The following is a 17,345-nucleotide window of genomic DNA, read 5'->3' on the forward strand; positions in this document are numbered from 1 at the left end:
GAGACCTCAGCTTTAGAGATAAGTAATGGACTAATGAAGCAATTGTAAAGAAAATTTATATGACTTGCCAACATTTTTATTTCTGATTCATTGAATTCTGTTTGAAAACATGAGAGTATTCAGGAATGGGTATAAATAATCACAAAGAACAAAACAGAGACTAGCGGAAGACACCGCAAAGACGGCATTTTGAAATGCTCATGTCAGAGAGAGCATGTGTGCGTGTCTGTGTGTGTCAGTGAAAAAATACACAAACATGTTAAGGTAGTCACATAAAATGCATTACTTGTGAATGAAAAAGGTTTGAAAAGCCCTAGAACAAATGATTATCAATGTGATTCTGTAATAGTGGATAAAAGACTGTGGTGACGGGAAAAATGGTGAGACAGTTGATTGGCTTGATCTGTTTGGGAGGCATCCAGGCAGTGGGACCGGGTCCTGTGCTCAGTGCATGACTTGGCTGTTTGAAACCTGGGGCCTATGCAGGGTCGCTTGGCTCGGCCTGGAAGGAGGGGACTGGACCTGCCTGGTCTGAGTCTACCAGGTTGATCTCAGTCCGCGGGGAAGGCTTTGCCCTGGAGGAGGTGGGAATGGGGAGTGGGCTGGGGGGAAGGTGAGGGGGGCGGGAGGGGGGAGAACAAGGGAATCCATGGCTGATATGTAGAACTGAATTGTATTGCAAAATAAATTAAAATTAAAAAAAAGAAACAATGTTAACTAATAATTTTTTGATGTACCACTATCATTCATTTACTGATATTCTAAGATTTATACTGCTATTGTTATTATGTTAATTTTCTTTCCTTTTATAAAACTTTTACAAGTCAAAGATAGCTAATTATCAATCGTTTCCAGGATCTATTAAAGTAATCATGTGATTTAAAAAAAAAAAAATGACCAACCGAGCTGGGGAGATGGCTTGGCAGTTAAGAGGACTTGCTGCTCTTGCAGAGGACCTGGGTTTAGTCCCAGCACCACTCGGCAGCTCACAATGGCCTGTAATTACAGTTTCAGGGCTCTGATGCCCTCCTCTTGCCTCTGCACACACTGCCAGCACATGACACACAGATGAAGGCAAGACACTCATAAACACAGAATGAGTCTTGAAAAAGAAAGAAAGAAAAGAAATGGCAAGCGATGAAGACTGGGTACAATAGAAGCCTGCTACCTCATCGTTGGAAATGCACAAAGTTGCTTCTGAACCAACATTTTAGACAGGAGACGTTGATCTCTGCCCCACTTCACTCATTCCTTCCAATAACGTAACGGTTCTCTCTCTAAAGTTTCCACTGGAGCCAGCTGACTCAATGAACAGGAAAGCCGACACAAATGTCTACAACTGTGCTCTACCCATAAACAGTGGAGTGTGTGCTGCTACTGGGAAAACGTGGGTTCCTAGGCAGCTCTGGCTCTTAGCAGTATATTTTCATCATTCAAGGTTATCCCCACATCCCAGTTCCGCATCTGCTGGAGTGACGGCTGGACACAGTGGAGCCACGCTGAATTACACTGACGTGTTCTGGAGTAGAATCAGATTCAGCATGGCAGCCAGCTTCCCCTCCAGGAAGCAGTGTGAGGAAAAGGAAAAATGCCAATGGCCGCAGTGCAGGCTCCCACTAGGTAAACCTCAGCTGACTAGTCTCAGGTTAGCACCAGGTCAGGCTTCCTGATCCTCAGGGGAAGACGATGGAAAGAGTTACTCTGGTCTTTGAAAGGCAGGCTAGGAAGGAGGCAATATGTGGCTTGTAGGAGAGATACAGACAGAAATGCATGGAGAGTATTCATCACAGCATTTCAATTTGGATTTCTCTCCAAATGAACTATGAAGAAACAAGAGGAAGAAAAGACAAGCCTTTTGCTCAAGGATTTGACCATGGAACAGCAAGATCCCACCTGTCAATCCTTGTAACATTTATGACCAGCTCAACATGTGCTCTGCTAGGACCTGGACTCAGATTCCTTACACACACTGCCACTAGGACCTGCTGATGAGATAAGCAGACCTCACACCAGTGGAGGACCCCCACAGCTGGCGAGCTAGAATGTGTTGGCACAGGGAGGTACACACTGGCCAGGGGTAAGACCCAAGTTCCTCACCACTTTCACAGTCTTCTCCCAAAGGCACGGGGGCAAGCAAGCCAGGGAGACTGAACTCAGCGCCCAGAGGCCGTAAAGCATGGATAAGGCTCGAACACTGCCAGTGGTAAGCAGTGCTGGGCCCTGGTAGAGAAACTCACAGAAAACACCTATGAGAATGCCTCATGCTAATTGCTCACTTGTGCAAATTAACTACCAGCCCCCTCGTTTTTGTATTTAACATTTTAAATTCTGAAAAACATAACCACAAGCTAGATCAAGTTTTTGGTATTTAGTTCACTTCATGACTACTACTACTCAAATGGAGTAGAGAAACTTCAAACTAATTTTAATATAGGAATGCTCTGTGGCATTGGAGCTATAAAAACGTGTGCTCTGCTAGGACCTGAACGCTAGAGAAAGGCACAGATGCAAGGACAGCGTGCACTAGTCACACACAACAAGTGAGGAATGGTGCCTTGGTAGTGAGCTGGGACTTAGAAACTCAGGGGACTAGACAGACCGGAAGCCGTGCAGTGGTGACCACGGTGGACAGCTGAGGACTGGGTGCTAGACCCTATAGTATGATTTGAAGAAAGGACTCCTGGGCCTCCTTCCAGGTAAGTGCACTCCGCTGGTGACATCCTTGACCATGCCAGGCAGTTTGCTAACTGGTCATTGATGGTGGATACCTTGTTTTGTTAGTCTGGGGACCCGGAATCCTCCACGTGATTACACCAGAGCTCTCCGTGCAACACACACGACCCCACGTGATTACACCAGAGCTCTCCGTGCAACACACACGACCCCACGTGATTACACCAGAGCTCTCCGTGCAACACACACGACCCCACGTGATTACACCAGAGCTCTCCGTGCAACACACACGACCCCACGTGATTACACCAGAGCTCTCCGTGCAACACACACGACCCCACATGATTACACCAGAGCTCTCTGTCCTGGGAGTCTTTGTGGTAGGTACTAGAGTTTGACACAAAAAATTAATTATCCACACTGAGATACAGCTCTAAGCTCTGGTCACTGAAGACAACATTGGGGAATCCCTTGATGTTGCTGACATCTAATCTTATGAAAACAGTCCTTGTCCTGCTGAAAAACTGGCGAACTAGTTGATGTCTCACTCCCTAGGAATGTTCACACCAAGTTTAAAGCTCCCCAGACTCACGTCACCAATCACCTACTCTTTACTTCTGACTCAGCCAAGTGCTGGGAAATGTCTGTAAACTTTTTTATATTCAGACTGTCATTCCTACAAGAACGGGTTCTAAAACAATCAAGCAAGAAAAATGTCTTACCTATACATATGCAGGTAATATATACATGAAAAGGAAAGGAAGAAATAAAAGAACCAGTAAGTTCTTCAAGAAAATATACAAAAAGAGCTAATAAATTCAAGTAAAAAGCCCTACGACTGAGCAGGAAGCAAACAGCAGATACCGATCTGCAAGCACATCACATCACTGTTGGCCACCCCTCCTACCGACCAAGGTCTGGGAGCTGTCATCTGCCCTGGCCATGAGAGCCACAGAGCTCAGCATCTGGGCTGTGGCTCTGACAGGGCACTCTGCACTCAAAGGGCCACCCCACATGGCCCCTTCACTGTTCCTTCTGATGCTGACTGTAAGCAATGCAGGTGCCACATACCTGGTAAGCTATTTCTTCACCAGCAGCAGATGAGGACTGTGGAGTGTGGCTCACTAATATGACTTGTGGTGAGCCTGCTCCACCTTGGCCTGAGAGAGAGGGATCCGTGAGCAACGCTGGGAATTGCTGGCCCTGGTAAAAGATTATTATCATTTTAGAAGTTGTCCCATTATCAAACCATGAGTAGTTTTAAAAGACCTTTAGGGGTTGACAGTGTGGCTCAGTGGGTATGGAATCTGCTGCCAAGTCTAAGGGCCCAAGTTTGATCCTCAAGACCTACACAGTGGAAGGAGATAACTGACACACACACACACACACACACACTACATTAAATAAAAATGTAATTAAAATAAAGATCTTTTATGGCATAATCACTTTGGAAAGTGAAATTCATCACATGACCACAATGAAAGAGGTCCATTTGATGCCTGGTAGAAGGTCTCAGCAGCCTGAATGTGGGAACTGCCCAATTCTCTTCAACTACTGGACATGTAATGGACTAAGGGGTATTCATGCAAAGGAGTATTATTGTGACCTAGCCACATGCAGGAATATTTTTCAGCAATAAAAAGGATAAAGTAAATACATGCTATATAACATGGATGAACCCTGGAAACCCATCCTAGTAAAAAGGGCCATTCCCAAAGCCCCATACAGTGTATGACGACATTTACATGAAATGCACCTCACAGACAAACCTGCAGAGAAAGGGGATGGTTGCAGAGGCTGTCGGTAAGGTCAGGTTAGTGCTAATTGTCAGCTGCATCTGGACTCACCTAGCAAACCTCTGCACAGGTCTATGAGGAAGTTTCTAGACTGAGTTACTTCAAGAGGGAAGATCCACCCTGAATGTGGGCAATCCATCCCACTGGACTGAATAAAAACAAGACAGCAAGATGAGCACCAGCATTCATCTCTCTCTTCCTGACTGGGGATGCCATGTGACCAAGCTGGGACGCTGACCCAGGGGCTAACTAGGGCTGGACACCAATGGATGTCCAGTGTGGTGGTTTGAATGAGGAAGGCCCCCACAGGTAGGCTCATACATTTGAAGGTTTGTTTCCCATTTGGTGAACTGTTTAGGAAGGATGAGGAGGTGTGGCCTTGTTGGAAGAAGTATGCCACTGGGGGGTGAGCTTTGAGGTTTCCAAAGCCTGGGCCAGTCCCAGTCCCATGCTCTCTCTGCCTGCTGCCTGTGGATCAAGATGAAAGCTCCTGGCCACTGCTCTAGTACCATGCCTGCCTGCCTGCTGACAACTCCTGATGGCCGGCTAACCCTCTGACACTGTAAGCAAACCTCAATTGAATGCTTTATGAGCTGCCTTGGTTATGTCTCTTCACAGCCACAGAAAAGTTAATAAGACAGCAATTGATTATCATCAGGTACACACAAGTCAATCTAAGTTGCTACTCAATGTTATAATAAGAAATCTTCTTAGCAGTTCATAACTCCCCCTCTCGACACTTAATATATTACTTTAATGAGAAAACAAAACTACATATTTAGTAAAGAACAAATTCACGAAGCCTTTTCAAAGGGTCCTAGAAGTTCTCTCTGAAGGACACTCACCTGAGAGGTGATGTTCAATGTAACCGTGTCCAGACCTCCAGACAGCATGCCCTGAGTATCAGCCAGGGTCAGTGTGACACTGGCATCACCACCCACACCTGATGAAGACATGACCAGGTTCTGGGTTGAAATGGCTGATGGTGACATCGGTGTTGTTGAAGGAAGGCTCCCACTTGTAGGATTAAGTTCTAAAAAGAGAAGCAAAATAAATAATCAGCAGAAAGCTGAGGACGCATTCTCCTAGGGCCTGGAAGAGCAGTCTGAAAGAGCTAATCTGAAGCCATTGGCAGTGGCACTCTGGACCACCCCAGGGAAATCACAGGTCATCTTTGATGCACTCTTCTTCGGTTTCTAAGCAGGTACGAGAGAACATCCCCTACTTCTTCCGCATAATCCTGCAGCTGTGTCCAACCTTTTGACTCAGCATTATCATCTACAAAGTTCATGCTTAAGAACCATGCAATTAAGTTACAGAAAGGAAAAAAAAATCATGTTTTAAGTAAATTCACAATTTTGGGTTGGTCAGTGCCACGTACAGTTTTGCAAGTTAGACATGCCTGATACAGAAAAACCAGACGGAGGAAGATAGGCCTCTGGCCCTAGTCAATGCTGGCACCACAGAAAGAAAACTCAGCAAGGATTTCTAGGACCACAGACTACTGAAGAAAAGAACCAGGTGGGACCCCTGAAGCAACTAGTTACCAAGTTTAGTGGATAAATTTGACTCTGCTATCTTGTCACACTCACAATCCTAAAGGTCTATTTATTCTGAAATGCAGGCTGTCAAAAGAAATCTCACACAAGTCTTTTGGTATTAACATATCCAGCATGACATCTTCATTTTCTTTTGATGCAACAAAACCGTCAAACGTTTTACTGAGCAGCCAATGCTAAGAGAAAGGAAGATATCCAGAGCAGAATAAGCAAAACCAGACACGCCTTTCCTTCTAGAAACACACTCCTGTGCTCTCCTGGCAAGTAAGATGGGCTAGAATAGGATTATCTGTGTCCTGCAAGGGCACCAGCATTAAGCACACATGCACAGCCAGGTCTACATGCTCTGTTCTCACAACCCTGAACCCTTAACCTACAAACATATGCTCATCATCCTGGACCAGGCTGAGTTCATAAAACTATGTCCTTGTAAGCTATAAGAAGAAAACAGGCCCCTACTAATACCTCTCTGTGACCTGTGTGACACCAATCCAGAGCCTCTCCTAAGAGTCGGGGGCCAACAGGAAAGCCAGGCTACTTACTTGTAAGTGGAGTTCTCCAAATACAAGGCCTCCATAGATCCACACTCGTGGAGTCCCATAATGTGCTGCACAGACCTGGAACCTTCAAAAGCAGTATAACCATTAGGAGGCTAGGATCGTGTGCACAGAAGCAGCCACTGGGGCTCCCTCCCACCTGCTCCCACCGTGCACATTGCTAATGCACCAGACAGGAAGGAGTATGGATCTGTGGAGGGTGTCTCATGCACCAGCACTACAGTTACAGAACACCACCGTCAGGGTTCCTTGTGCTACCTCCACATGTCCTTACTCATGCACTAACACACAGTTGCTGCACAAGTGAACAAAAACAAGGAAAGTCCTAGGTGACACTTGAAGAGCAGTGTCACAGAGTAACTAACTGCCTGGGAGTCCAGGGTAACTGGACAGAAGCCTGTTTCTCAGAGTCCTATCTCAAGTCACTGTTAAAATGAGCAACCTGAAGCTGGCATTACACATCACTACTGGATGGCCCAGAACAGCCTAACCCTGCCTGCTGAGGTCAAAGGACCAAAGGGCCTCTCCCACCCACTGCCTAGTGATCATCACACATCAGAAAGTTCCAACACAGCACAAGAAATCTAATGAGAAAAACGAGAGTCCACTTGTTCAGGGAACAGCTTCAGATAATGCCACAGCTCCTACTCTACACAAACAAGAATCTTTCACAGCATTCTCAAATCACTTTTCACAGAGACAGATGCCTGCTGAGAAGAGCTGCCCTTAGTACAACTGAAAAGGACACAAGGCTACAACAGGAAAGCAAAGACTTTCTCTTAAACATACAATGAGGATAAGCTATGAACAGCTCTTGGTTACTATCTGTTAAAATCTCAAGAAGATACAAATGAAGTCTAATATTTAAGTAAGGATTAAACTTCTTTCTTTCTTTTTTTTTTTTTGTTCCTCTGGGATACAACTCAATAAAGTCTTATTTTACTTTATGATTACAATAAAAAAGTAAGAAGTACTGAATAAGTCAGATGTGGAAGAACATGCCTATAACGCCAGCATACAGGAGACCAAAGGAGGAAGAGCAGGAGTTCAAGGCCGACTGTAGCTAAATAGTTAGCCTGAAGCCAGGCTGGGCCACCTAAGATCCTGTTTCAAAAACAAAAACAACAACGAAACAAAACAAAAGTCATGTTCTGTGAAGTCACACTTGTGTCAACTGTTGGTCTTAGTTCCTGGGCAAATGGAGTCCTATTCAGGAAGTCCTTTTCTACACCCACATCATGTAGGGTACAGCCTATGCTTTTTTCCAGTGGTTTCAGTGTTCCAGGACTCACGTTTACATCTTTGATCCATTTTGGTTAATTATTTTGCAGAGCAATAGATATGTGCATAATTTCATTCTTCTGCATGTAGACATCTAATTTTCCCACCCCATTTTTGAAGATGCTTTCTTTTCTTCAGCATGTATTCTTTGGCTTCTTTATCATCTATTAAGTGGTTGAAGCTAAGTGCACTCATGTTTGGATCTTCTTCAGTCCTGTTCCATTGGTCTACATGTCTGTTTCTGTAGAAGCACCTTACCGTTTGTATTAGTACGGCTCTGTAATATACCTTCATAAGACGAAAAATCTTCTGCACAGCTAAAGAAACAATCAGTCAGGTGAAGAAGACGCCCACAGACTGGGAGAGAATCTTTGTCAGCTATATATCTGACAGAAGATTAATTTTCAGAATATACAAAGAACATAAAAAGGAGTTTAAAAAAATAATCCTTGGTCCTGATACCTGAACAGAGTTCTCAAAAGAGGAGGGGCATGGCTAAGAAATATCTCAAAATATGTTCATCATCCCTAGCAATTAGGGAAATGCAAATCAAAACAACTTTGAGATTTTATCTTACCCCAGTCAGAATTGCAAAGATCAACAAAGCAACCAACAAAAAAATATTGGACAGGGTGTAGAAAAAAAGGGAGCCCTCATTCACTGCTGATGGGATTACAAACTGATTTAGCCACTATGGAAATTAGTGTAGAGAATTCTCAAAAAGCTAAAAATAAAGCTACCATATTACTCAGCTATACCAATCTTGGCATATGCCCAAAGGACTTAACAACCTACTCCACAGATATTTGTTCGTCCATGTTCATTCACAATGGCTAGGAAAGAGAAACAATCAAAATGTCCTTCAACCGACAAGCAGATCATCAATGTGGTGCATACACACTGTGGAATACTATTCAGCTGCAAGGAAAATGAAATCATGAACTTTGCAGGTAAATGGATGGAACTAGAAAAGACCACATTGAGGGAGGTAACCCAGACCAAGACAGGCAAATGTTTCATGTTCTCTTTCATTAGAAGTTCCTAGCTCCAAATGTGCAGATGTGAATGCATATTCTGGAATAAGTGCAGAAGCCAGGAGAGTAAACCGGGCCCAGTGACAGGGTAGAGGGTTGGGGAGCAACAGAGAGAATAGCAGGGTACAAGTGATCTGATCGAGGAATGGGGGAGGGGCTCCTTGTGGAGGGGGAGGAAGTAAACACAGAAGAAGGTTGGAGGAGAGTAAAGGTGAATAGTAGGATACAAGTGTTCTGATCAGGGAAATGGGGAGGAAAGGGGGACTCTTTAGGAATGAGAAGGGAGGAAATACAGAAGGAGTGGGAAGAGTAAAATAATAATAAGGATGTCTGAAAGACTTACAAGAAATCATACTATTAACTATTTACCTTTAAAAAAACCCTTATAATACTTGCAATTCTGTGTATAAATATACATATGCAGTTTAAATGAACTTTCTTCATGTAGGCTGACCATGCTCCCTCCAAGTGTCAAAGACCACCTAACAAAACCCCCAATACCAGATATGAGAAGCCCTCTTTTGAGTTGTTGGTCAAGGATGTTCAGGAGATTCCCAAAACATATTGCTATTGCCCCTGGTTGCCCCCCAGAGGTAGAAGGTAAATCCTTATTGCTGAAGACACCAGGCACTTCAGAAACAGGGACAGAGGCCCTGAGGTGGAACTGACCTGAATGTCTCCTCCCCGAGGCTCTGGAAACACTGTGGAAGAGCAGGCAGCAGGAAGATTTTAAGAGCCAGAGGATCACGGAATTTGCTGTAAGATTGTGTCAACTGGTACCACAAGAAGGTGCCATGCAAGTTTCCAAAAGAGGTAAGCAACCAACAATCCTACCAGCTACAGTGCCGAGGAATCACCGAAACTGGCATGGCACAGTAACCCTCGTGAGGTGGCAACAGTGGCACACACACCTTCACATACCCAACAGCTCTCTAACGGGATTAAGACCTGCTCAACAAGAGGGAAACCAGGACCAGAACTGGAAACCCAGAAAACTGCTCAGTGCTAATGAAGTCATAGATCTTGGAGGAGAACCTGTAACTACTACTTTACTAAAGCAGCATAATCCCTAACAATGATCTAAACATGTCCTTACACCCACAGCCAAGTGTAGTCCTCACTGCTCATCAAGGAAACTCTCTTTGTAACAGGCAGAGACCACAGAAAATCACAACCAATTAAAATTTGGAGTTGTGGAGCCCAGTCCCAGTGGACACATGTACAAAATACTTCCACAGCTAAGGCTCAAGGAACACTGTGAAAGAGGGGCTGTAAGAGCCAGAGCATCAGAAAGGCATGAGACTGTCTGTCAGGAATGCAGAAGGCACACTCATAAGGTCTTACCAACATGAGCACCTAGACATGAGCTCCAAAAGGACAACAAAAGACATGTCCAAATGGATAGGGAAAGCCAGGAAGCCAGCACAAAAGCCATAGGCGACTAAGGAATGCTGAGAGTTGGACAAACGGTCTTCTACAGGGAAGAGCACACTGATTACTTATCCAATAAGAAACTGTCAGCCCTGAACATATTCACACAAGTAACAGTAAGCGGACTGCTCAGGTTATATTTAAGAATATATATGTATATGCAGATACATATATACATGTAACAACAATTAATGAAAAAAAAGCCATGGATTTGAATAAGAGCAAGGAGGAAAGGGTTTGGAGGAAAAAGGGGAAGGAGAAATGATGTAATCATATTATAACCTCAACAATAAAGAAAAAGCATGTTCATAAAAGCAGATATTGCTTTAAGTTTGTTGAGATAAGGTCTTATCTTCTAAGCAAGTGTAATAATATAATTTTATAAAACATCAGAAGTAGTTTGAAAGATACACCAACTTTTCTCGGAATTCACAAAAGCAGAAGAACACAGATGGAGGGTCAAACGGGGGAGGCTCAGCCTGGCCCTGACTCCGAGGGCTCCTATCACTCTCAGGATGTAGCTACAGGCATGGGGAAATGCTTCCTCTGCTGTAAAAGATGGGAAATTTTGTTTTTGAACTGTTAGAAAGTAATGGATTGTTCTTAAATCTAGAGGGAACTAAAGCTAAAATAACCTATCCAGTACTAGCAAACAAAGAAATGGCCTTTTACTTTCACAAAAATTGAAGGGAGGAAAAGCAAAGCAAAACACAACTCTCTCATTTCAAATCAGTAAGTAAAAGAAGTAAGTTCTATGACACAGCAAGGCAGGGACCGGGTAACTTTACAGCAGCCAGGAGAACAGGTGGCGAGCCAAGGGTTTGGAGGGATGACGGTCCCCAGTCCTGGTTTTGGACGTGCATGCACCTGCCAACGTGCCATCCAGACAAAGCTCTCAGTATGCCCTTGATCGAATGAGAGGAAGAGACGATGGCTGGAAAATTCCTGAGGTCCTATGCATGCCTGTGCTTTCAGCTAGAGCCTTCCTCAGTTCAGCAAAGGCCAACAGAGTTAAGCAGAAACGCACCACAGACTTCCCAGAATCCATTTCAGCTCCCCTTCATCTTCAGGAGCTATGCAGACAGTCTCCCTATGTCCTATGGTGTGCTCTCAGCACCATCTTGTGCTACAGTGACAATCATACATTGACTCATGGATTTATCAACACCTGGAATATAGGTGAGCACAATTACCCTGTTCAGTCAAATATTCTCAGATTTCATACAATTCTGCCACACAGTAGATACTCAATCTTTTCCTAAATAAGCAACTGGTTAATAACATATTTTGAATGAATATGGAGGATGTAGTAAGAGCCTTTTAAAGCAAAGTGGGGGAAGTCAATCAGTCAGCGTACCTTTGCTCAGCCTATCGCCTCCCTGTTCTCAGTGCCCTAGCACCTGTCTGTGGTAGTATTGTGTTCCCTGAAATATTGTGCACCCTAATAAACTTATGTGGGGTCAGAGACAGAACAGCCACAATATTAAACATAGAGGATAGGCAGTGGTAGCACAGGCCTTTAATCTCAGCACTTGGAAGGCAGAGCTAGGCAGAAATCCATGTGTTCAAGGATACAGCCAAGCATGGTGACTCACGCCTTTAATCCCAGAAAGTGAGCCTTTAATCCCAGGGAGTGATGGTAGAAGGCAGAAAGATATATAAGGCGTGAGGACCAGAAACTAGAAGCATTTGGCTGGTTAAGCTTTTAGGTTTTGAGCAGCACAGTTCAGCTGAGAGCCATTGGGATGAGGACACAGAAGCTTCCAGTCTGAGGAAACAAGACCAGCTGAGAAGTTGGCCAGGTGAGGTTGGTTACCTGTGGCTTGTTCTGTCTCTCTGATCTTCCAGTGTTCGCCCCAATAACTGGCCTCAGGTTTGATTTTATTAATAAGAACTGTTAAGATTCATGCTACACCTGTCACATACTGTATATTACTATATTACACTCAGTGGTGTCATAGTAGCCCTACTGCATCAGGTAGCCTTAGTGTCATAGTCCCACAAACACAAAATGCCCAATGAGTATGTATGTTACCACACTGGGGAAGGGGACTAAAAATGTCTCTAAGACAAAGCCCCATGCTCTAAGCTAGGCCTCTGGACGTCAGTGCCAGTAAAACTGAAAGTGCTTTCTGACAATCCTCAGGCTTGTTTCCTGTAGGAGGAGGCTGGAACAAAGACACTCTACCTTTCAGTACAAAATGCAGAAGACTATTTTCTAGACTGTTTTCTCCTTGTTTGATACACAGATCTGGAAACTAACGCTAACAAATGAAGAAAACATCTATGAAGTAGAAAACTAAGTACACATGCACTCCTGAGCTGTTTGTTGGTTGAGTTTTTCATTTTGTTTTGTTTTGGGTTTTTTGAGACAAGGTTTCACTTTGTAGCTGTGGCTGTCCTGGAACTTGCTATGTAGACCAGGCTGGCCTCTAACTCAAGGATCCACCTGCCTCTGCCTCTCAAGTGCTGGGATTAAGGGTGAGCACCACCACCACCTCCTGGCATAAACTGTTACTTATGAATCTGTAATTATCTTATTTGAGCTCATTTACTAACAAGAGTCTGACTATCTATCTACCTATCTATCTACGTACCTATCTCTATCATCTATCATCTATCTCTATCATCTTTCTATCTATCATCTATCTATCTATCTATCTATCTATCTATCTATCTATCATCTATCTATCTATCTTTCTATCATCTTTCTATCTATCTATCTATCTATCTCTATCACCTATCTATCTATCATCTTTCTATCTATCTATCTATCTATCTATCTATCTATCTATCTATCTATCTATCTATCTATCTATCTATCTATTGAGACAGAGTCTCTCTACAAAGCCTTGGATGTCCTGGAACTCACTCTATAGATCAGGCCGGCCTTGAACTCACAGAGATCCATCTGCCCCTGCCTCCCAAGTACTGGGACTAAAGGCATATCCACCATGTTTGGCCTGAACCCGACTTTAGATGCAATACAGCCGGAAGTCCTCAGAAAGCCTTGTTAGTCTTGTTGGTCTGCCATTCAGGGCTGAGAAAGTCATGGCCCAAAGCAAAAGTATAAAGCAGGATAGAATTCTTCCTCACAGAATTACACACAAAGTACTGATCTTTATGAAATAATAGGTCACATGACAAAACCTGACGCTGACGCTTTGTGCTTTAAAGGGCATTTTCCTCCTCCTACCCTCCTTTGGAAACAGGGTCATGACATAGAGCTCAGGCTGACCTAGAACTCCTGACTTCAGTGCTGAGATGAGGCGGAGCATGCTCTAAGTTACTCCACACTGTATGAAACAATGGTTCTCAGCTGAGTACGACCCAAATTACAAGCAGCTTCTCACTCCACTCTGAGGACAGCTGCAGCCCTGGGTGGACCAGAGACTGCATCACCTGCCAGGTACCATGCGTCCAGCAGACTGATCAAATGCTTATTCCTGGGAGTAGAAAGGGAGCCAGCCACTCTATAATTTACTGGGGTGAACTGAGGCTGTAGGGGCACATAGGTGTCTTAAAATCAAACTTGTGGGATACAAGAAACCAAGGCAAGGGTGTAACTCTCTCACCAGGGCCCCAAGTAAAGTCATGAACACCTAACATTATGATGGCATGGCCTCACAGCAACCTAACATCTGATACTTGGTGCATATGTCAAGGATCAACAAGCGGAGGACTCCTCAACTGCCCCTGGACTTTCGGGTTGGCTTGGTGCCTGCACTGGACAGTTCTATATCAACTTGACACAAGCTAGAGTCATCAGAGAGGAGGGAAACTCAATTGAGAAAATGCCTCAATCAGAAGCAGGCCTGTAAAACATTTTATTAATTAGTGATTGATGGGGGAGGGCCCAGTCCACTGTGGGTGGTGCCATCCCTGGGCTGGTGGTCCTGGGATCTATAAGAAAGCAGGCTGAGCAAGCCATGGGGAGCAAGCCAGTAAGCATCACCCCTCCATGGCCTCTGCATCAGCTCTTGCCTCCAGGTTCCTGCCAAGTCTGAGTTCCTGTCCTGACTTCCTTTGATAACAAACTGTGATGCGCACATGTAAGCTGAATAAACCTTTTCCTCCCGAAGTTGCTTTGGTCATACTGTTTCATCACAGCAGCAGTAACCCTGACTAAGACAGTCCCACTGCTGAAGTTGGCTTGCTCAACTGCCTGCCTGTTCATCTGTTCAACGGTCTGGACCTGAACCCATTGCATTCTGTTCTCAAACCCTGATTCAGCCTTTTACCTCACACCTAGAACAACTTCCCTCTCCAACCATGACCCTAGCAGCTTCCTCCTGGCATTGGTCTGGTTCATTACCTTATCAATACAGACTCTTTCTCAGCCCACTTCTGAAACTTCTTTAACTCTACCGCAGCCTCTTTATTAGCTTGTATTCATTCTGTAAACCACATATATAGAAACATTTACTGTATGCTTTATGATACAAAAAATATTAGTAATTAAGACTAGAATAAAACAACCTACATTCATCTAATCCAGGTCACCAGGGTAGGCAGAACTATACGACAAAGTGCTGTCACTGAAATGGCTAAACCCTGTGTATTTACTGTTATTTAAAAGATTCCAAAATCGTGGAAAGAAACAAACATGCTTACCTGGTTCTGGCACCATACATCATGACACTAAGTCTCCAGAGTACTAGAATTATAGGCACGGGCCACAATGCCCAGCCCTAAAATACAGTCTAGTTCCTCCACTTATTAAATGCAAGCTCTTTACCTAGATATGATGATGTCTGCCACAGTTAAATCCATGGCTATGTGCCTACCTAGTGTGATACTGGAGAGTTACATGAAGAGTCTACCTACAGACTGGTCACTGGTCACAGATACCAACAACAACCTTATTCTTCACATAGTTTACTATATCCAAAGTTAACTGAGCTCAGTAAGCTCTCCACCTCCACAGAAATATATCTCAAAACAGAGACCCAATCTACTCTTTACTAAATGTACTCAACATGCAATACAGTCCTCAAAGCTTTGGGGTTGCTTTTGCTTGTTTTTTCAAGACAGTGTTTCTCTGTGTAGTTCTGACTGTCCTGGAACTCGACCTGTAGCCTCGAACTCAAGAGATCCGTCTGCCTCTGCCCCCCAAGTGCTAGGATTAAGGGGTGTGCACCACCACACCCAGCTGTCAAGCTTTTGTTTTTTAATAACATTTCATAATGTTCAATAAATGTATGACCTATATTTCTCCCAATGGAAGCATTTGTCCTTACTTTTTAAACTACGTAAGAATTCTACTTTCTTTAGAAACTTAAAACCATATCACTTGTTGAATAACACTTTCAATGAACTGAAAATACTTCCAAATGTAGTCCACTGCCAGATGCAGTAAATAAAAACATGTTTAAATGTATGTAAGTGACATCACCAAACACTAACAGAACCTTCCTTAGCCAACTTCCGTACAATAAGCTTCCAGACTCAGCCAATGCTGAGCATCCCTGTGTTGACAGCTTGCTGCCCAGTGTATTCCGACTGTTTCTCAGCATGCATTAGCATGCTGTGACATGTTCCTCTAAGGTTCAAAACCTGCTTGAGCAGCTCTATTGCCTACTGTACCTAAATGATATACAATACAGTGAAAATATCTACAGAAGCCTTCATGAAAACCACACTAATGCTTTGGAAGACTTAAACAAAGACAAGACAGCTTGGAACTCTGTTGTAATATTAGGAGTGAGTGAGATTCAAGACTCAAGGGGAAGAATAGCAGAGGATAAAGACACTATACTGCAGTTCTGAATGCTGACCTACTTACTCCCTGGGCACTGCACACAGATAAGAAGTGCAGCCACGGAGTACAAATCCAAGTCTGGACAAAATAAACAGAAAGTACTGCTGTTATCAGAGAAGCAGGCCATGCAATCAACAGACCCCAGGACATGCTCCAAGTACTCAGGGTCGTGTTACTGATTCTCACTAGCCATCACTTTTTATTAACAACTGGCTGCAAACGTCCAGTGAAGCCACCTGCTGTATATGTACACGTCCATTTGGGGAGGAGAAGGACTAGCCTAACTTTTACACAATGTTTCATTTTTTGTCTCCAAATGCTAGGACTAACACACCCCTCTAAGTCTACATGACTTAAATAACATGTATGTTCACACAACATATCATACTGTGCATTATACAAACCAAGTGACAATTTGTATATGGCATCAAGATGCTTTCAACAAGCAGCACACAGAACTCTACCTGAGTAACTGACCAGAAATTGTCTGACACAACAAACCTTTTAAGTACAATAAATGAAGACTTAATGTTATATACTGCTACCTTTCTACTATCCCACAGCAATAGTATAAGAATCTGGCTAAGTATAGGAAAACAGGAAATACAAAAGTGAAGAACTTAATTTCTAAGCTATAAGCAGAATTCTGCATATGTTTTTGATAAGATCTAGCACATATCCAACATTGAGAACACTCCCCCAAAAAAAGTTTTTAACAAAATATCTATCCATCACCACACTGATCAAAATAGCTTTCTTCAAATACCCTTCTATATTTCTAATATGAAAACTCAATATTTATAATCAGAGACGAAGGGTTACTGAACCATACAAAATCCAAGGTTAATGTGTGTTGTCCTGCAGCAGGTCAAAGTCACAGCTTGTCTTTCAAAAGTACAGCACATACGAAAGTAAGGCCCTCCTGAAAAACAAAGCTTTTACTTGGATTTTTGGTGAACATGTTCTTACTTTTAACTGTAATACTGTAGGTTATGAGGTTGAATGCACTGTTAAATGAGAGCAAGAGCTATAAAATTTATTAATTCAAAAATAACATCTGGGCTGGCTGGGGGTGCAGCTGTCTGCCTAGCAGCACAAAACCCTGGGCTTAATCCCTAGCCTTGATACTGGATGTGGTGATGTGGATGAGAAACGCCTCCATGGCTCGTGTATTCCAGGACTTACTTCCAGCTGCTGCTGCTGTTGGGGAAGTGGAGAGCCTTTGGCTGGAGGAAGTAGGCCACTGGGGGCAG

The 17,345-nt window shown here is 43.6% G+C and overlaps 1 protein-coding gene across 8 annotated transcripts in view; it reads right to left on the reverse strand.

Annotated features, from left to right (window-relative positions):
• The window catches only part of Znf236 (zinc finger protein 236), a 101,837-nt gene that overhangs the window by 12,720 nt on the left and 71,772 nt on the right, over positions 1-17,345 (reverse strand). For 7 of the 8 annotated variants that reach the window (XM_052742686.1, XM_052742684.1, XM_052742690.1 and 4 more), the window contains 2 exons: positions 5,315-5,502; positions 3,745-3,876 (listed from right to left, as the gene is read on the reverse strand). In XM_052742686.1, the coding sequence (XP_052598646.1) occupies positions 3,745-3,876; positions 5,315-5,502 (320 nt within the window). Of the gene's footprint in view, positions 1-3,744; positions 3,877-5,314; positions 5,503-6,570; positions 6,653-17,345 lie in introns of those variants that run through there. The other variant, XM_052742692.1, reaches the window with a different exon arrangement.

The sequence above is a fragment of the Peromyscus californicus genome, unplaced genomic scaffold, assembly GCF_007827085.1.
Source record: "Peromyscus californicus insignis strain IS unplaced genomic scaffold, ASM782708v3 Scaffold_17__1_contigs__length_78620276, whole genome shotgun sequence".
In the NCBI taxonomy this organism is placed as follows: Eukaryota; Metazoa; Chordata; class Mammalia; order Rodentia; family Cricetidae; genus Peromyscus; species Peromyscus californicus.